Here is a 20,960-nt window from a genome sequence, read left to right on the forward strand (position 1 = left end):
TAATTAGAATAACGATACTGTGAATCTGGAGTATATCATTTCTTTTCTTTTTGTCAGTTAACACAGTTTAATAGCAAATATTTGGTCCTGTCTAGTTTAAGAAAGAGCAAGGCTGTTAGACTTAGAGTTGGGAAGGTGCGGGTGACTGTCCCAATCACAAGAATTTGATGGGGTTTAGTTAGCAAATAGCCGAAAGACTAAAACACAGTGGACAATATATTAGGTCAATGCCACAAAACATAAAATTCTCAGGAGAATTTTTAAGCAATCGGCGGGCAACCTGCCTTATTTCATGGACACACACATGCTGAGAGACACACACACACACACACACACACACACACACACACACACACACACACACACACACACACACACACACACACATGCACACACATGTCGGGTATTCATATCTTGTGGGTACATCTAATTGACATAATGCCTTGCTGGTTGATCTGATATCCTCGAGTTGGTGTTGTTCCCAGATCATCATACTAAATGTTGTTCCAGGATCAACATTGCAAGTGACCAATCAGAATGTTGTGACGTCATACTTTTGCGACTTCGGGAAACACCGGCGTAAAACAAAAAACTGTACTTAAGCTGCGTGAAACCGCCTCTGTCCGCCGATCAACGGACCCTGACTCCAACCCTAACCCTAAACATAACCCTTTAATAAACAGTAAGCAGAATTGATATTGTCCTTGCAACATTGGAATTTCATAAATGCACGAATGACTTGGCGCGCAAAAGAATAACGTCACAACAATGTGATTGGTCACTTGCAATGTTGAACCTGGAACAACATTTTCATGATGGTCTGGGAACAACACCAACACGAGGATATCAGATCATCCATGCCTTGCTAGTCCCTTACCCTAACCCTAACCATAACCCTGACACTAAAACCACATTTTGAGTCTCAAAAACGCCTTCAAACTTGTGGGGGACCAGGATTTTGGTCTTCATAAGGGCTGTTGGTCCCCACAAGTATAGTAAACTTCCAATTTTGGTCCCCACAAAAATGTTAATATCCGTATACACACACACAGACACACACACACAGACACACACGCACACACACTCACAAACGTACACAGTCTCTCCTCTCTCCTTTTCATCGGGCTGTAATTCGTGCCTGCTGCAGCCACCTTTAACGAGGTAACTCTATACTGGATGTATTTACTTAGATCAGATAAGTGGTCGTGCTACAGCGATTGTCTTTTTATTCACGTTAATCTGAATGCCCATTCAGCCTAATAGCATGTCAAACGATGACTGAATTCGGAAGTCTGTAAGAGGCTTGGCCTTTTAAGTTTTTATGTGTTTACAGGAACTGTGCTCTTCTAAACATGGAATAGGTTCATTTAAAGCGATGACAGCTCTCTTAAATGAAGTGCATAATTATGTCCAGCCCTTCAGTGCTAAAAGTGACTTTAGGTTAAACTGTAGTCAAGTGAATAAAACGCTTTGATTTAAAAGTAAAAAAGCTGAACAGTAAAACTAAAAAGTGCAGCTTCCTGAGGTTTCTTTCTTTATTCAAAAAAGAAAAAAGTCTAAATGTAATTGTAGACAGATTGTTAAGATATTTAGACTTCTAATTTTAGTGCAAATGCTTTTCTTTTTTTTCTTTAATTGCTTATTTTTACTTTTTAATTGGGGTTATAGATGTCTTAAAAGTGAGAGAATATTGTTTAAGCCAAGCAAGGAGCTTACACTAGCAGTCTTCAGACTTTAATATACTAGAGAGTAAATGTCAGCTCTTTTTCCTGCTTGGATGACCCTACAAGGCACCATGAGAATTCTTCACCCTCTTAGTTCAGTCATTATGTCTCCATTAGAATAAAAAAAAATGATGTCTAAGGTACAGTATTGTAAAACAAATCTGGAACAAATGCAAGACCAATTTAATATGTCTTGCCCATATTGCAAATCCCTGCTTTTCTTTTCTTTTTTTACTTGGAATATAAACAAGACCTGCTGAGGGAACTACAGTTAGATAACATCAGTGGCTCTACATACGAGGAATATTTGTTTGAATAGCTGAATGAGAAATGCAACCTTCGTAACATATCTCCAGATAAGAAACTACCTTGAGAAAATACAGGAAGGTAAAGCCAAGTCATGCCTTTTATCAGTGCCATCGAGTCTGTTTCAGACATGTTTTTCCATGCCTCCGTCTATCAATACCCTGGAGCACTGCATGGGAATGAAAGTACACTTCCACAAAAGATCTGGCCTTCTGAGAGAAGATGACTCCGTTCTCTTTTCAATGGAGCTAAGACACACTGCATTAAAATCATTGAGACCGAGCCCGGTGTAAATGGGCGTGCATAGTTTGTAGAGGGCAGGATGGAAAGATCAAGGAAAAAGGGTGAGAGAGAGTGAGCTGGAGAGGGGGACAGACATGCCTGCGCTTCCTCTCCACCCATTCTTTAATGCTTACTGAGTAGCCCCGCAGTGCACCCTTTGTCCCAGTTATTGTCACAGGCTTAGAGAGCTTCTTTGCCAAGTGAGAGGCTTTGGCGACATATGTCACTTCAGTGAGTCTCCTGTCGCTCCTTGAGCTGCTTGAGTAGAGGGGCGGGCAGGGAGGCGTGTCTGTGTACCAGGAGGGGAGCAACGTGAGGTGGAGGAGGAAAGGACATGTCAGAGATGTTGATTCAGAGAGAGTTGTTGGAATGATCCCCTGGAGGTCCTGTACTTTTTATGCGGACTTGTAGGGCTGCTGCCTTGAGCCTCTGCTAGAGGTGGACATAAGATGTCAAATGACTCAAAAAACTGTAAGTATTGGTTACTTCATGAACAGGCTAATTTGTAGTCCTTGGGAAATGGTTGGTTTCTGTGCTTACTCCCTCTGTATTTGAGTGGAATGACATAAAATCAGTTGTCTGTAAGTTTGCAGCCTGTACTCTGCAGCTGCACATGCACAGTCTGCAGAGCTTCTGGTCTGTCCGAGGAAAGGCTGTACTAAGTTTGCTTTTAAGGAAGTAGAGGAGATCATTGTATACAGTGTGGGCTGACAAGGATTAGTCATGTAGAAGACACACTCTCTTCTGGCCAGGTATTAGCCTGGGTTACACAATCCCTGTGGATTTGTGGCTATGAGCTGTCATGTGTCAGGTAATGCATCTCTCAGCTCCGAAAACAAATCCTTTGTTATGTGTTTACATAGTGACTCCACCCCATTTATGCTCCAAGGATTTTTGAAATGGACTATGTCAGCTTTGTTTGAGTTCTCAGTGAAGTGGCAGGTTTGCAGATCTCGATGTGTGTGCAGAGTTGAGTAATTTGCCTGACCAACAAAGCAACCAACGGTGCATTTGTACCACATGAATGAAATTGGCCTAAAATCTGTTGTCGTGTTGTTAGGATAACTGAAAATCTTTTCAAAAGCTCGAGCTTCCTTTTCCCCCCCTCCTGTGTCACTTGAGGACTTGCGGGCCTCTTGCCTGAAGACGACTTTGCAGAGTCTGTTTGGCTGATGGAGTTTTCTTCCTGTCACATAAATCTCAACACTGTCACTAAAGTTGCTTTTAATGCCAGTGCAGTGGTACTCTGGGTGGTCTCCAGTGGAAAAACTTTATCTGTGTGTGCCGGTGTGCGAGTGTGTGTTTTCCTCTGGGCTTGAAATACACACTACTGTTGTACCAGACTAGAATAAGCGTGGCTTCCAGCTTCACTGCAGCATGAAAATGTTTGTTCACTCCACTGGAACAAACATCTAACAAGCTTTGTAACTGTTCCAACTCAGGAAAGATAATCACAATAAGACCTTATTGCAAACAATACTTTGCAGCAATCTCTCTTAATTTGTTTAATTGGTTCTAAATTCGAGTGGCTTAATCCTAAATCGAGTCTATAACAATCACCACATTAACCTTGCTCACTAAGTGGGAGCAGCACATGCAGCCATGTGTCCTTAGAAGAACCCAGAGTAGCGCTCAGCCATTGTTAAGCAGCGTACTGTATGACTGCTGGAGCTCACCGACTTCATTCTACTGATAGCAGGATTAACTGGAGGGTGAACCCATTTGGCATTGCCGGTGCTGCTGCCACAGTCTCAACACTGTGAGAGCTAAGCCGTGAAACAGTGACGGGCTTAGACCAATTTATAAACTGCCATCTTGGATCTAGCGATCGTTGCAGACAGCAGCTTAGCTTTTGTGCCAGTCGGGTTTACTGTAAGCATGTCATGCGATGCCACCAGCCAGGCTTTACAGTTCAAAGGGTAATCACAAAACAAGTGCTCTGCCACAACTTCACAACAATGAAGGACATGAAATGGCTGTTGTCTTCAATAGGATATCTTGCATCAAGCAGTCACAGCTTCTTTAAACTGACCGTTTTCAGAATATTAAGTTTGCTTTGTTTTGTAATCCATTGATATTTATCATGGAGCCTGTTCAGAAATCATTCAGCATATTTAAAATAACAAACTAAGGAAGAACATTTAATATATTTTTAACTAGGATTGTTATTGCATTATGTGTTTTCAACAACACCTTTGATGACTTTCAGAAATGAGCCTGTCTGTGCTTTATCAATCAATCAAAATTTATTTATATAGCACATTTTAAAGACCGAAGTACACCAAAGTGCTTTCCAGTAAAATCATGATACAGATAAAAATCACAATATAAAATATAAATTACAGATATAAATAAAAAATAAAAATAATTACATAATCTAAATGCAAAGCCAGATGTAAATTACCCTAATTAGCCTTGAATGCCAGGTTAAACAAATACGTTTTTAGACGTGATTTAAAAGACTGAATGGAATCTGATGCGCGCATATGAAGAGTAAGAGTATTCCATAACCTGGGTGCGGCAACGGCAAAGCCACAGTCTCCTCTGGTCTTCAGCCGAGACCAGGTTGCACTAAGAGCAGTTGGCCTGATCTTAGTGCTCTCTGAGGGCTATACAGACAGAGGAGATCAGCTAGGTAGACAGGTGCCATATTGTTTAGGATTTTATAAGTAAACAATAACATTTTAAAAATCAATTCGATATTTAATAGGGAGCCAATGTAAGTTGTCCAGAACAGGGGTGATAGAATCATACTTTCTAGTGCCGGTCAAGACACGTGCTGCAGCATTTTGGACCAGCTGCAATCGCTGAAGAAGAGAAGATTGTAGGCCCAAGTAGAGAGAATTACAATAATCCAGTCTTGAAGTGATGAAAGCATGAATGAGTTTCTCCAGATCTTTGCGTGGTATATAAGGTTTAGCCTTAGAAATTAGGCGTAGTTGGTGAAAGCTGGTTTTTACCACAGTAGAAACCTGTTTATCTAGTTTGAAGGAACTATCCATGAAAACTCCAAGATTCCTAGCAGCATCAGTGAGGTGGTTAGCAACAGGCCCGAGTGTGCCAGTCAGTTGTCCCAGAGGCATATTTCTATCATTTAAAGTAAGAAAGTTACGTGATAACCAGTCTTTGACATCCCTCAGACAATCAAACAGAGGATGTAGTGAAGATGAAACATCCCCAGTCAGGTGGAGGTAGATTTGAATATCATCAGCTTAGCAGTGAAAAGAGACATTATGTTTTTCAAAAATGGAGCCGAAGGGCAGCATGTACAGAGAAAACAACACAGGACCCAATGCCGAGCCCTGGGGCACACCACAGCGAAAAAGGGCAGAAGAAGAGGAATATTTTCCCATCATGACAGAGAACGACCTCTCAGAGAAATATGATTTAAACCATGATAGAACATTTCCTTTAAGGCCTACTACTTGTTCCAACCTTGCCAAAAGGATATCATGGTCAACCGTGTCAAAGGCTGAAGTCAAATCCAATAGAACTAAGCGCCCAGAGTCAGCGATTAGAAGAAGGTCATTGAAAACTCTTTGTAGGGCTTTTATGGTTGAATTACTGAGCGTAGGACTTCTGTTTTCTGACTCTTACAGGTCCTCTTTGCCTTCCAAATTACAAGTGACAGCAGTTGACCAACACATTCTCCTGATCTCTGTTGTCTCCAGTGGAGGGTGATGACTTTGGCAGGGAGCCTGTCGCTTCGTCTGCTTTTGGCCTTGACCACCATGGCCTCAGGCCTTAATATCCCTCTAGAAGGTATGAGTGTCATGACACAAGTGCTTACTAGTTCTTACTTGTGCTGTGCTGAAATATGAAGAGTCATTTAACACAGTTAAATTCACATGGAATGCCTGTGCTCTGCTTCATGTGAATACCGTAAGATCCACAGAATCAACACTCATTTTTACGGCTTTTTAAAGCTAATTGACATAAACTGAGTAAGAGTAAGTTTGTGTTTATTATTATTATTATTATTATTATTATTATTATTATCATTGTGTTTGACCGTTCAAGGCTTTATTTGTGCAGTATGGCTGGTATACACTTGTGTGTATTATATCTTATTTACTTCAACAACTTTAGTGTTACCTGTCACCGTTCAGTAAAGATTTTTGTATGTGGCTTTATTTCATAGTGGAACAGCCTCCGACCATAATAACGTATACATCAGGTCCCATAATTGTACTTCATTTTGACACGGCCATTACTGTCAAGTGTAAAGCCCGGGGCAATCCACCACCAGAGTAAGTGTTGTCAAGTGACATGAGTTGAAAAAAACAAACAAGCCAAACATTGAAGCCTTGATCAGTTGCATGGATGTGAATCGTATTTTGCTCTAACAGGTACAGATGGGAAAAGGATGGCCAAGCATTTGTCCCCCCAAACTTCCAAACAATCAGAGCAAACCAGACAAAGGGCTTACTTGTGCTTCAGAGTGAAGACATGTCCAAGTTCGAGGGAAAATACAGATGCTACGCATCGAACAAGTTGGGAACTGCTATGACAAATGAGATCGAGATTAAAGCTTTCAGTAAGTAATCTTTAGATAAAAAAGATCAAAACCCAGAATTTTGCATTTCAATGTCATCACTGTTTTGTTTTTCATGTTGTTGAACATTTGCTTTTCAACTAGGTATCCCTAAGTTTCCAAAGGAAACCCTCAGTCCCATTGTTGTTAGTGAGGGAGAACCAATCACCCTGAAATGCAACCCACCAGAAGGTGTGGCCCCACGTCTTATCTACTGGATGACTGTTGGTAAGCCATGAGGCGGTTTATCATTTTTGTGATTTATATATTGCGTATTCCAGTTTATTAATTTGTTAAAAAGAAAAAACAACTCTTATTACTGCTTCAAAGCAGTTTTTCTAAAAGTGACTGGGGGACAGCTGAACGATTATTACCCCGCTCCAGGCTCGCACTCATGTTTGTGGCGAACCAGATGCTGTATTTAATGCAGTAATAAATACAGCCCCAGCTTCTCCACAGGAACTTGGAGCTGTATTGATCACCAGGGTCTCCACAAACAGGAGTGTAAGATTGGAGAGGGGTGACTGTTGTTCAGCTGTCCTTCAGTCCAGTCATAGCTCTCCTTCACCGGGTGGAGCTGGCTATGCACGACCAACCAAAGGTCCACAACACTACAGTATCACTGCGTCTAGGCAGGATTGTGATATTGAGGCATTCAGTCATAATGGTAGCTCCTCAACATTGATGAACCAGATGTCTAAATCTACAATTTCTCTCATACTGAACTGGATTATTAATGCAGCAGTGCTTCATCAGTAGGCTGACCTGCCTAATGATAGTCTATCGACAAACATTTTTCCAGGAAATGCTTTAAAAGCACTGCTTAAAAGATCACAGCAACACTCAAGGTAGTGTTTTAATTTTTCCTCAATGGTTTGTAGATGAAAAAGGAAAAACGCATACTAACTATTGTATTTTTACATGATAAAGCCCCACTTTTTAGTAAAGTTGGTCATATGTTCTAATGAGTGCTATTGAAATTGTTCAAATAGGCACCCAGAAATTCAGGAAAAAGGAGTAGTGTCTCAGGAAGAGCTTAACCACATGCTTTGATCTGCTTTGCACACTTGGGGCATAAATGTGCCAACCACATAATATAAAGATTCCTGGCTTCCTAATTTTCCACATATCCGGTCAATTACAGCATAATTGTCAGTGTGGTCAAATGACTACTGCAGTCCATTACTGTCTATGATTGACATGTTGCATCTAGTAGTTCGGAAGGTGTTTGACGTAACAAAAAGTACTTAGTTTAAACCATAACGGTGCCTTTGCTGTTCCTGAGTTTGTTATTGGACTTGCACTGTGGAGCGCTCAAAGCTGGGGTAGTTTTAGATAGTGTGAATCTCCGTCTGACTGCACCAGAAAATCCCCACAGATGAATGTGGCTGGTGACACATTGTATCCTCCGGCTATCAGCAAAGTTAGCAGTGACAGTAAAGACAGTTCAGGTAAAGGTACACACTTGAGGTCCAAGTGTTTATTGCACATCGGGGTTCTTTTCCCTCCACCACTGCCAGAGAAAGTGATTCACTGTGTATAAGGTCACCTCAGTTGTGTCTGAAGTACTTCACTGAAGATCCTCAACCTCCTCCAACAAACCTGACTGATGTCAGGAAGAAAAAGTTAAGAGGCTTTCAGCTGCTCAGAAGGATAGATCCAAAGCCATAGGGCAGAATGAATGAAAACACTTGTGCAGAGCTGTTGTTTTATATTATGTTTCAATCTGTTTTTTTTTATTAGTTTCTTGATACAAGATGCAATGTGGAATCGAAAGGCTGCCATTAAGCTTAAAAAACTAAACAGATGTTGTCCATCTGGTGACATCTCTGTGTCTGCTTTGCGTGCACAGTTGTGCGTGTCACCGATCCATTATTGAAATACTGGCTATATATACCTTATATTCTGTTGCAGTGCACTTATGAGTTCACCAGGTCTTTGCAAGAACACTCTTTAGAGAATAACTTCCATATAAGATATTAGGCCACACTGCAGTTAATTTTCAGGCATGGCTGATTTGACGTGTTATCATCTAAAAAAAAGTCCCTCTGATGCACCCTTTAAAAGTTTCTGTCCAATTGGCACCTTCTTATCAGCCAACATGAATTTCCTAGGCACATGCTATGAAGAGTTACAATTGTTGTAACAATGATTTCACATTATTTATACAACTATGTTGTTTTCCAGATCTGCAGCACATTGAGCAGAATGAGAGGGTTTCCATGGGAACTGATGGCAACCTGTACTTCTCTAATGCCTTAAAGAATGACAGTCGCCAGGATTACGGTTGCTTTGCTGCCTTCAACAGGATACGCACAATTGTCCAGAAAAACGCCATGGCTGTCGTGGTCAAACCTTGTAGGTTTATGACAAAGTCTCTCTGGCTTGGAAACTGCACTGTAGCTCACTTGTTTAGCATTTTGTCAATATCAGACCTGCAAAAATGTTACGTGTGGTACATCTCATCTTATCACACAATCGAAGATGACCAAATCACTACGACTTCTTCAAAGCAACTTTTGATCTTGTAATGAAGCAGGGCTTGCCTTGTCATGTTAATGCTGAAGGAAGTTTTTGTTATGACTCAGACTGATGACTGATATTGCTGATTGTGTAACTTTTGTTGGTGAAAACAAGCCAACACTCTTACTTCCAGTAAAATTGCTCCTGTATTTTATTATGTTTTTTTATGTTCCAGTAAAACCTGCCAATGACTCTTCAGAGAGCAGCCACACTCGTGAGTGATAACCACACATCAAAGCTTTCTTTCATATTATCTGAACAGCCACTAGAAATTGACAATAAAGCGTGTGTGCAGTTTAGAAAATAAGTGGATAAAATTATACATCAGAGCAAGAAATGATATTGTCTGCTTTCGATGCAGCTGTGGCCCCCCCAGCGAGAATACCCAGCCTTTTGCTGCCCTCTGGTGTTCAGACTGAGAAGGTGTTGTTGAAGGGAGAGGATCTACAGCTCGAATGTATACCCGAGGGATTGTAAGTGCACATTCTGTATCATCGCTTCTGCAGTCATGTTGTCACCATATATAAATAACCGTTTTGTTCATTACGGTGTTAACACGCTATTGTCTCACAATCTAGCCCTACACCATCTGTGAAGTGGATAAAAATGGGAGAAGTCATGACTCCTCGGGTAAAATTTAACAACTACAACAAGCTGTTGAGCTTATCAGCAGTGGAAGAGAGTGATGAGGGGAAGTACATGTGCACAGCCGAGAACTCTGCTGGGAAGGCTGTCCACTACTTTGATGTAATAGTGGAAGGTTAGTCAACATCAGGAGCTAATTACGCTTCTATTTGTGGGCACATTTGTTTATTTGCATCAAAGAGAAAGCTCTTGACACGTGGATGGCTGTTTGTTTTATCTGAAATCATCATGACTCCTCTTAACATCTCCCAGAGCCACCAAAGTGGCTGACAGAGCCTCCTCAGAGCCAGCTCACTGTGATTGGGTCTGATGTGCACATCAAGTGCTCCGTCAGTGGAAAACCACAACCAGCAATAACGTGGAGGAGGAATGGAGTAATGTTCAGAGGTGAGTGAGAATAATTGTTGATGTGGTTTAATTCATATTGCGCCTCCGGGCAGGAGGGCAGTGCAATGAGCAGCTATCCCTGACGTCAAGCTGGAGTAATGTGACAGGCAACAGTCTGCTTAGTGTTTGAAATGATGAGATAACAGATTTTATTTTTCTCCTTCAGAAGTTGAAAGGCAAGGTATGCTGAACAGAAGCATGCGCTAATTAAAAGTAGTTGGTGCCTTCTCTTGTACAGTGTCTGAGTAGGAATCATTTGTTTTGAATATTATTAAATTTCTCAAAAGGAAATGTGTTGTGGCAATGTGGCAATATACACATAATTACGTGGGTTTTTAAAAGGTTATATTAAAGAGAAGCTGCTATCTGACTCTTATATATTTAAGTTGTATTCAAAACATCTAGATTTTTTACAGAATTATCCAACACTGATGCTGGTGCTATCCTGAAAAGAACATGTTGATATATTGAGTTGCTTTTATGATGATAAAATTGGTAATTTATTTGTGTCTGTGTTGCTGTCAGATGACCCAGATAAGAGGATGCAAGTGTTTGATGACACTGTGATACTTTTCAATGCCAAAGCAGAGGACAGTGGCGTCTACCAGTGTGAAGCCTCCAACAGACACGGAAATATTCTAGCCAACGTTAACATCGTGATCATGAGTAAGTTCTGTGTTGTAGTGCTTTACCTAAAAAGTAGCTCATAATATAACATCTTATAATAATATGCTATAAGGAACTGTACTGGAAGCCAGTTTTCTTTAGCCAGTCTCATTATTTTTGCTGATAGAGATTGTTTTCCTGGTATGATTCATAAGAAGAAACACTTACACCCACTGCTTCATAGCCCTGAGATTTTCTCCAGTATCTTATCATTGTACATCTAAGATCCACATCTAATCATTATTTGCCTATTAGGGTGAATGAAGAGTTTTCTTTCAGCTGAAGTCTGAGTGGACTTCCATTTGCTGTAGTATTCTTTAGAAATGATAATGGAGCCTTTATCCAAAGCACCTCTTTTCTTTCTTTCCTCTCATTCACACAGTGGTGGCAAGGAGCTCTAATGCAAGCGTAGCCTGATCATCAGGAGCAATTTCAGGGTTCAGCGTATTGACTAACTGCAGTGTAACTGATTTCTTAGTTATTTGAGTATTTGTTATGCTTAAATGATTTAGATCATTAAGCACATTTTAATATTACACAAAGATAACCCCAGTAAATACAAATGTAGTTTTCAAATGATCATTTTAAAAAGTTCTTCAAAGATACCTGGAGGAAAAAGCAACTACTGGTCTGTGCCAGTCTTAGCAGCAAGAATTGCTTAGGTTGGACAGCCTTGAATAAAAACTCCTTTCTTAGATTATCCAGTTTTTAAGGTTGAGTAACTAATTTACTACATTTTAACACTTGGTTAATGTTAGTTGTTAATATTACTTCTAAGGCATGAGTCACCAGGAGACATTAAAGGACCAGTGTGAAAAATTTAGCAACACTTTAGGAGGAATTTGTAGATTTCAGCCAAATAAATACATAAAATAAATTAAGATTATTCTAATACTTATTATACTTATTCAGTAAAAGGACTACGTGTTAGAATCCCTGATAATGCTTTGCTTCAAATGGAGAAAATCTTGAGGGATGGCTGTTATGAGGAAAGGCAGCCCAGAAACTTTACCAGCGAAACACATTGTTGTGTGCCTCAACTTCACACGTGTTTTGGTCTTTTACCCAAGCTAATCTGCCTTTTTTTTTTTTACCTTCCTTGGTTAGGGTTTAGGGATCTGATCTAGTTTTCTACAATTTTCAGTTGCTAGTTCCCGGACTCACTGAATGATCTTTGTAAGTTTTGGTCTGATACAGCATCAAAAACAATGATAAAACAGCATATGTGTTAGAGTGGACCTGCCTTGTGTCTCTATCTTCACATCTGGTTTCAAGACCGCAGGACACCAACAGCATTTTGTTCCTTTTAGCTATTATCTTAGCTGCCTCAAATGACCAAAATGCGGTGATCTTATATGTGCAAATTACTTTCATGATCAATTATCAATCACGAATATGTGAAAATTAGAAAAGTCATTCGAAAGATGGAACTAAATTTACTGATGATGAAGATCACGTCCATTTAGTTTGTGTCCATTAAAGTATTGTTTAACAGGCAAATAGTTTTATCTCTACAGTCGTGTTTGATCCAGCTGTGGGGACTTGACATAACTAACTGGTGCGTATCTATGGATTAGGGCACAGGACTGAGAAAGATCATGTTCTTGGATCAGTAGAATTGTGCAGTGTTACCAGAGCCTGTGATTATCTGTATTTTCTTTGGCATTTGAGTCATCTCCTTCCTCTTGCTTTTAGATATGGCTCCGCTTATACTGACAGAGAACAACCAGGAGTATGCTGCAGTAGTAGGAAAGGAAATCACCATGAACTGCAGTGTTTTCAGCTCTCCACCATCCAGCATCTCTTGGTAAGTAGAGCTGGGTTTGTCTTAACAAGTAAGACAAGCAAGCAAGTTAAAAGCGTCATTAGTAATTTACACTTGCCTGCCTTTTAAAACATAAGAAATAGTCACTTTTACATATTAATGTGGAAGAGTGTAAAGAGAAGCAGTCTAAAGAATGAACCCGAGAGCACTATCACAGCAGTGAGTCATGCTATCACTCCCACACTGCTTCAGGTGTCTGTATGACACGCTGTGATGTTGACACTTATGTCTGGTTAATGAGATAATCATCTTCTGTTCCTTGAAATTGGGCAACATGAATCCCATTTACTATCACTGCTGCTCAAAAGAGATACAGACAGTCCGAGGCAAGACACAGACGATGCCACAAATGCCAAATATTAAGATAGAACTTGTCATTGTAGAAAACCTGCGCTTCATTTCTAATCAGCAACCCTGTGTGTTGCTTTAATTAAGTAAACTGTGTAGCCCATCTGTTAAAGTTTAGTGGTGGTCTTGGGAGCTTGAAAAACTTCTTCATCCCAAGGATAAAGGAGTGCTTGGAGCTCTACACTGGAGAAATCAAACAGCCACTCCACAAACAACATAGAAGAGCCACTTCCACAGGATGAGACTCACCTGTACATTTACACCTAAAGGACAAAAAATATTTTGAGGATGGCAAAGTTCTCATTTTTGCATCAAGATGGTTTGAAAAAGGAGTAAAGGAGGCCATCTTTGTCTGCTGTGAATGACCATCGTTGACCTACATCAGCCACCTACAACGCAGTCCTTTGAATACTTCAACCCCCACTCACACCTTGTCTCAGGTGACCTCAATAGGTCACATGATAGGATCTAGTTGCCTCCTATTTTTCAAGCCCTTAAAAATAAAACACGGAATAATATATGACATTCTTTAAAGTCGCAAAAGTGAAAACACCAGACGCTTTCAAACTCTGAACTTGCAGCAAATCGGCACCTTTTGATTTGCATTTGAGGTGTTGGATAAGTTGTGTGGAAGCGCCAAGTAAAGTTGAAAACTTTCTCTCCTAGGACCAAAGATGAAAAAGCCATCGAGGGGGAAGGTTTCCTTGCTTTTGAGAGCGGACAATCATTGAAAATCATTAACGCAGAAAAAGGTGACAGCGGGAAATACATCTGCGTTGCGAGTAACATGGAGGGCTCGTCGGCTGTCACTGCTGTGCTGGATGTGAAAGGTATCTCAGCAACATAATTACTGCTTTTTGTAGGCAGGGATATTCGTAGTCGCTGCGCACAAAGGTAAAAAGAAGAAAAGAAGGAATGTATTTCTTTTGAATATTCTGTGCTTTAAGTAGTTTAATAAGTAGTTAAAGCTAGGCAGTCTCTCTCATATATATATGTTGAATGTATGTTGAAGGAAGTTCCAGCCATAAACAGTCATTTATGAAATCAATGATTTGGCTCAATTTCATTGCTATTTAAATCAAGCTGGGCTTGTGAGGATTATTTCACTTGTGTTTTTCCCCCCTGGTTTTTGTGTTATCTTTAGACGCTACAAAAATTGTAGGTCCACCTCAGAACACGCAGGTTGACAGTGGGAAGTTGGCCAAATTGATGTGCAAGACTGAATATGATGCAAGTCTGCAGGACACGTTTGAGCTGGTGTGGAGAAAGGAAAACAAGGAGATCCCACTTTCCTCTGAGAAAAATTCCAGGTAACTGGTTTTGCTTTGATGGTGCTTTTATGCTGATGCTCTTACTGAGTAGAATAATGAATTCATCAATATAAACTTTTATGTGTATCTTGATCGGAGGATGCATTTTGCTGACATATTGTCTGCTCATCTCTATCTATCGTTTAACATGCTACGGTTTTAGTTACAGACATTAGAAAGTTAGGCTGTAGCATCAACCAGTGCACTTACTGGATAATAAAAGGCTAGCATGACTAAATTATGCATGGCTTTAAATTCTCTTTTATTATGCAGCTTTGGTGGAGGGGCCTCTGCTTGAGAGGTGGATTGAAATTACTTACTCTGACAAATCTTCACTTATGTTCAGATACTCTGTGAAAGGTGCCATGCTGGAGATCATGAATGTAAACCTGAGTGATCAGGGAACATATACATGCACTGCTAGAACAAGCCTAGATGAGGACTCTGCCACTGCAGTACTCACTGTACGGGGTAAGATGAATGATGTATGGTTAAATATTTATCGCACATTTTTGGAAATGATTTGGCTTCAAACAGTTAAATAAATATTCTGGTATTTGTTCATTAACACATTTGAGATTCTCTAGATGTTTTAGTTATCACGTTGACGGTTGACGGCTCTTTTGTTCTGCACGGCAGATGTTCCTGATGCTCCGATAAAGTTAGACCTGTCCGAACTTGACAGTCCAAGGAATGTTCTTTTGTCTTGGATACCTGGAAGCGATCATAACAGCATCGTAACAGGTAAAAGTTAATGGGCAAAAAGCAGAAAGCCTGGAAGAAGGTTTTTGTGTATTGTTGTAAATACTTGAAGATAGGATAACAAAAAAATGGAATGTGACTGAATACTTTTCATTTATTAGTTACTTTTACATGTAAGACACACCCTAACTGAACAGAGTATTCAATTCAGTTCAATACTATTCATTTACATAGCACCAATTCACAATAAGAGTCACCTCAAGGCACTTCATGCTCTAAAGTAAAGACCCTGCAATGTTAGAACACAACCCCAACCTTCAGATGAGAGTCCAATATCATTGTCTAGTTCTGCAGTTCTTCAGCCTCGCCACTGGGAAAAAGAATCGTATAATGCATAATCAGTAAACAAAGCATATAAAATGCATGCACACAGCTGTAGTGCCTCCATAGTGTAGTAGTTTGCACTTTTGCTTGGTAAGAGAAAGGTCACTTGTTTGATTCTAGCTGAAGACACAAAACCCTTTGGTATTGCGTCAGGAACACCTCCAGTGTAGAGCTCTGCCAAATCAAAGCATCCAGGGCGATTCGATGTTGCGACCCCTTGTGACAAGGGAGCAACTGAAATTAGCATTCAGGCACACCTGTGCTGTACGTGCATGCACTGACCAGAGCCCGAATATGCGGACTAAAGCTGCTTCACAGTTGGAAAAAAGTCTGCAGGTTATTATTAAAAACTGAAATTGTTTTTTCGATGCAACTTTCAAGTGATTTACTGCAAATCACTGAGCGTTTTCATGCTTCCCGTGTGAAAAAGAGATTTAGTTGATGCTGTGATCACTTAAACAAGTGAAGAAAGCTGCAAAGCGCTGAGAATCCCAGCAGGGGAGCTTGTCTCTCATTTAGGCTTCAAAAGGGAGGGTGAAATTATTTTTGGTGGTAAGAATTTGTATGGGTTCATCAGTGTTGTGTTATTAATATTCTTAGCTGTGATGGTTGTTACAGTGGGGGAAAAATGGCTGTTTTTTGTGACTGAAATCAGATAAATCTTTTAGAACAAAAAGCATTTTCAATCCCGTGATACTCATCAATAAGTGTTAATATTTAACAAGGATGACAGCATTTTTTCTTAGAAGAATCTTTCATTATAGCCATTTTTACTAGTTTCATTCTTCCTTTCTTTCTTTTTTGTATCATTTCTAGGTTTTTTGGCACATAATCACCACCTGTTGATCAGGAACAACATAACGCCTTTTTTTAAACAAAACAAAAAAACCCCAGATTATTTACAAAGTCACCCACAGGCTCATGGGGGCGCTTTCAAAAGACACACAAAACATTAGCAATGAAAAAACCTATATACTACATATCTATACAGAGTTTATTTAAGTGCATGCTAATGAACATCATAACCAAAAATATAGGATTGAAAGAAAACTGTAAAGTAATGAACATAATTAGTCTTTAGGAAGATAACAAAATCAGAAGCGCAAAAATATACAATGGACAGGAGGCTTTTAGCTCTTTCTGTGATGTGCCAATTTGTCTTTCTGATCGCTGTTAATGACAGCGTGGTAAAGCGCCTTCTCACTATCCCCTTCAGCTCTGGCCCTAGCGTTAATACCACTGTCAGTTCTTAATTTAATAAATTCAAATTAGAGAAGGTAGCACAACCCTTAATCCTAGAAGTTTCGTGGCACAGAAAGGGTGATAAAAGGGGTTAATATGAATCATCTATCTGAGAATTCATAATACCACCAGAAATCCTTTCCTCCCTGGTACTTTTTTTCTTACTCACATTGTACTACACTAATGGTCCCTGCCTCCAGGTTCATAATTAGAAATGCATGAGTGGTATTGGTAATCTCATTTAACACTCATATAAGATAATGTTGAATTATTCATTTATCAAGAAAGGGGTAAATCAGCACTCATAGATACTGATCGGCGGTGTAGATAACCTCTCTATATGATATAATCTAAGCAAAAGTATAAAAGCCTAATATATGCTTTAAATAATCAGTGGTATTGTCACAACTGCGTGTGTCCTCTCTCTTTGTGAGCACAGAATTTGTAGTGGAGTATGAAGAGAACCGCTGGGAGCCTGGAAGGTGGAAGGAGCTACAGAGAGTCACCGGTAACCAAGCAACAGCTGAGCTAAAACTATACGGGAACCTTAACTACCAGTTCAGAGTGTATGCTGTTAATGCCATTGGACCCGGACCCCCGAGTGAGCCGACTGAACGACACAAAACACCCCCTGCTGGTGAGACCAGCTCCTATTTATTAAAAATGTCTCTCTGGTTATGTGTAACATGTCAAAGCATGCAAGTTTTAGTATTAAAAATGGCATCTTTTTTATTCTGCAAAAAGTTATTTATACAAATGCACACATGTCTCCAAAGCACCCGATAGGAACCCAGAAAACATCAAAATTCAAGGCCATCATCCTCATCAAATGGAAATCAGTTGGGAGGTATGAGAATTGTTTATTCATTTAAATTTAAAAGACTTGTTATCTGTAAGAATTTTCACTAGAAGTTGTTATAGGATTGTAACAATTTCTCTGCACTGTCATATTGTAGCCGCTGTCACCTGTTGAGCGCAACGGCCCAGGCTTTGAGTACAAAGTGAAGTACCGCCAACTCGGGGTGGAAGATAGCTTCACGGAGCACATGGTCAACAGATCTGTGTTTCTCGTGAACAACACGCCCACCTTTGTCCCCTACGAGATTAAAATCCTGAGCAGAAACAGCTACGGCTGGGGGCCAGAGCCTAAGCCTGTTACAGGTTACTCTGGGGAAGATGGTGAGTAGTATGTATTAATATATTTCAGCGTACGATATAATTATCTGCAACTGACTTCATTACAACATACCCCAAAGCTGAACTGGCATATTTGTCTGTTGGTTTTCTTTTAACTCTGAACTTCTCGTGTTATGATTCTTTACCGTGTTCTCAGTTGTCTTTTGGCATTGTCTGCGGGAAAATGTGTCAGGTTAAGTTCTTTTCTTTTTCTCCCCCCCTCCACTTACCCAAGGTTTTAACCCTGTGCAGGTGGTGCAGTAGTGACTTTTCCTTCCTTTTGTAAAAGGAAAAACAAAAAAACACCACTGCTAGCAGGTGGCAGATAACCTTTGTAGAGGAGAGGGATGTCAAATTTCCACTTCTGTCTCAGAAGCTGTTGGGGATTTGATAGATCACGACACGCTTTGCGCTGTAGGCCTACTGAGGCACGAGGGCTGCTTCACTTTCCAGTGTCTGCCGTGCTCCTGTCGTTACAGTAACGCGTAGAGTAGAAAATATTTACAGTGCCATTTTGTGTCTGGTGTGGATTTTCCCCCTGCTTTCAGTAGCTAATTTGCTTCATTTTGCATGTAGCTCAGCATATTTTCCGTGCACTTTCTTGGCTTTTTATACCAGCACCAATGTTTTGACTCATCAATTCATCAAGCAACAGAACACCATTCCTCAGCTTAAAACACTGTATTAATCTAACAAGGTCAATGTATTTTGTAACTTTCTGCAACTACACACATTGTATTTTCAATATGTTGGGAAAAAAGTCGGAATAAAGGTCTGCTGTTTCTCAACTTCCTCCCACCGTCTTTAGTTCCTACTGCGGCACCACGGGACATTGCTGTGGAGGTGATCAACACCACTGTTCTGAGGGTTAGCTGGACCCCAGTTCCGCCTGCCACGGTGCGAGGTCGTCTGGGTGGTTATAATGTAAGTTGTCAGCTTCTCAAACATCTCTGCATTTTCAATTCCAGCAAAGGAACTTCAAACAGCAGCGTGTTTTTCTCGGTATTTGAAAATCCTCCAATGTCTGCTTTCTGAATAGTGCGGTTTTTCTGGTGGAATGATTTTTGTCATTTGGAGGACAAACTCTAAAATGAGATCTCTGCATGTACTCTCATCGTGACAGCACATTTTGAGAGTTTTACTTTTGGTTGGATATAATTTTTAAACATTTTTAAAAAAATTATACCCAAATTTATCATTTAAGGAGTTTTAATGCTGTACTTGTGTTGAAAGTTTGAAGGATGCACAGTGGCAAAGAAAAAGAGTGACAAAAGGATGTGTGTGTAAAGGAGCTCTTTCATTATCTTACTGTCCTTCTTGTTGTTTTATATTCCACCCTCTCACAGGTTCACTGGGTGAGGAGAAGAAGTCTCCTGAATCCCGACAAGATTTTAGATTTGAGTCACTCCATGTCCTTTTCTGGAAACAGAAGTCATGTCATTGTGCCAGGACTCGAACCTTTTTCTGAATACAAACTCACTGTTTATGTTTTCAACAAGAAGGGCAATGGACCCAAGAGTGATCCGGTGACCTTTAATACACCAGAGGGAGGTGAGGTGATACTGTGATCACACACGCTAAACAACCCATGCTTCAGGCGTTTATGCACACGTGCTGAAAACTGTACAAACTATGAATTCAGCTTTAAAATGAATTGCATCCTTGTGACAAGATCGGTTTTAGATCAGTGTGTTTTTCATCCCAGTTTTTAAAAAAATGTGTGCTTATCTTACCACTGTTGTTGTTTGTGTAGTTCCAGAGCAAGTTACCGTCCTTACTTCCTCCATCATCCAGAGAGATTCAGTTAGGCTGGAATGGGCACAGCCGCCAAAGTCAAATGGCATCCTCACCGGTTACCTCCTGCAGTACCACCTCAGTATGTAAACACACCACACTTTGTAGACCTTTGAACCTACATGAGGTTTTCCATCATAACAGAGTTGTCTCTGCTGTAACTCAGGGCTTTGTCTGTAGTGTTACAGTGGGCGAAGTGTAAACAGTCGTTCAACAGCAGCGTCGGTAAAGGGGACGCAAGAGAGGAAAAGATTATTAAAGAGAGAAGGAGGTGTAGAGGGGGTGGATATGTGATACTACAGCTTCGATTTACACATATGGAGGTTTAATTTCGATTTAAAAAGCATTGTTGCATACACTATCATCTGCACATCACCTTTTCCCTTCTAATCTCGTGTGGCGTCGTCCCAGACAGTAGGTGGCACTGTGTGACACTGAACCCTCCTCCAGTCTGCAACGGCCTAATTGTTTCAAGATACTTTAGCCCGTGGCTTGACACTTTCCTCTGTGTTTCTTATCTCATATCCTCCTGCATGTTTCCTCCCAAAAGAAGCATTTAAACCAGTGCTCTATGTCCCTCTTGTGCTATTTTATTTGTATTTATTTTTTTTGCATTTATCACTCAGAAGCTTTTCTTTTTGCAAAAGAAAAAGAAAAAGCACCTTTATGCTGTAGTACAGTAAGAATGGACAAGTGAGTGAGGGGCTTTCATTACACTCTCTGTTTTCAAAGCCTACACTCTCGTTGGCTGACATTTCTGAAGTCTTTTGTGTAAAATGTGAAGGCAGAGACAGCCCTGTGCCGCCTCCAACAGCACCCACAGAGTCTGGCCAGCTCTTCAATACACTCTGTCCCTCTATTTCTGCCTTTTTTTTCCCATATCAGATGTAAGACTTTACACAGTTATTCCCACACATTGCAATCTGTGGGTGTGGTTTTTTTTAGTTTTTTTTTTAGTTGAACTGATTCACCATATCACTTAAATGAAAATTTGGTTCCTATGAATAAATAATATATGTTGCGCTGTATGTGCAGTATCCTTTGGTTTCCTGACAGCACTGTGTGATCTGTTGTCAGTAACGTAAAATATCCTGTGCTCTCTACTGCCGCTG

At 40.2% G+C, this 20,960-nt stretch overlaps 1 protein-coding gene across 1 annotated transcript in view; it reads left to right on the top strand.

Annotated features, from left to right (window-relative positions):
* The window catches only part of LOC102307264 (neural cell adhesion molecule L1-like protein), a gene marked incomplete at its 3' end in the record, with an annotated part of 30,752 nt that overhangs the window by 8,867 nt on the left and 925 nt on the right, over positions 1 to 20,960 (top strand). Inside the window, 21 exon segments of the mRNA XM_042228613.1 lie at positions 5,912 to 6,074; positions 6,454 to 6,562; positions 6,662 to 6,849; positions 6,952 to 7,074; positions 9,034 to 9,204; positions 9,545 to 9,583; positions 9,731 to 9,842; positions 9,948 to 10,129; positions 10,267 to 10,401; positions 10,927 to 11,067; positions 12,763 to 12,874; positions 13,907 to 14,070; positions 14,385 to 14,550; positions 14,897 to 15,021; positions 15,190 to 15,294; positions 17,318 to 17,515; positions 17,655 to 17,725; positions 17,835 to 18,057; positions 18,863 to 18,978; positions 19,401 to 19,605; positions 19,808 to 19,930. Coding sequence (XP_042084547.1) covers positions 5,993 to 6,074; positions 6,454 to 6,562; positions 6,662 to 6,849; positions 6,952 to 7,074; positions 9,034 to 9,204; positions 9,545 to 9,583; positions 9,731 to 9,842; positions 9,948 to 10,129; positions 10,267 to 10,401; positions 10,927 to 11,067; positions 12,763 to 12,874; positions 13,907 to 14,070; positions 14,385 to 14,550; positions 14,897 to 15,021; positions 15,190 to 15,294; positions 17,318 to 17,515; positions 17,655 to 17,725; positions 17,835 to 18,057; positions 18,863 to 18,978; positions 19,401 to 19,605; positions 19,808 to 19,930 — 2,890 coding nt within the window.

This window comes from Haplochromis burtoni, unplaced genomic scaffold (genome assembly GCF_018398535.1).
Source record: "Haplochromis burtoni strain Fernald_Lab_line unplaced genomic scaffold, NCSU_Asbu1 Contig_9, whole genome shotgun sequence".
NCBI classification, from domain to species: Eukaryota; Metazoa; Chordata; class Actinopteri; order Cichliformes; family Cichlidae; genus Haplochromis; species Haplochromis burtoni.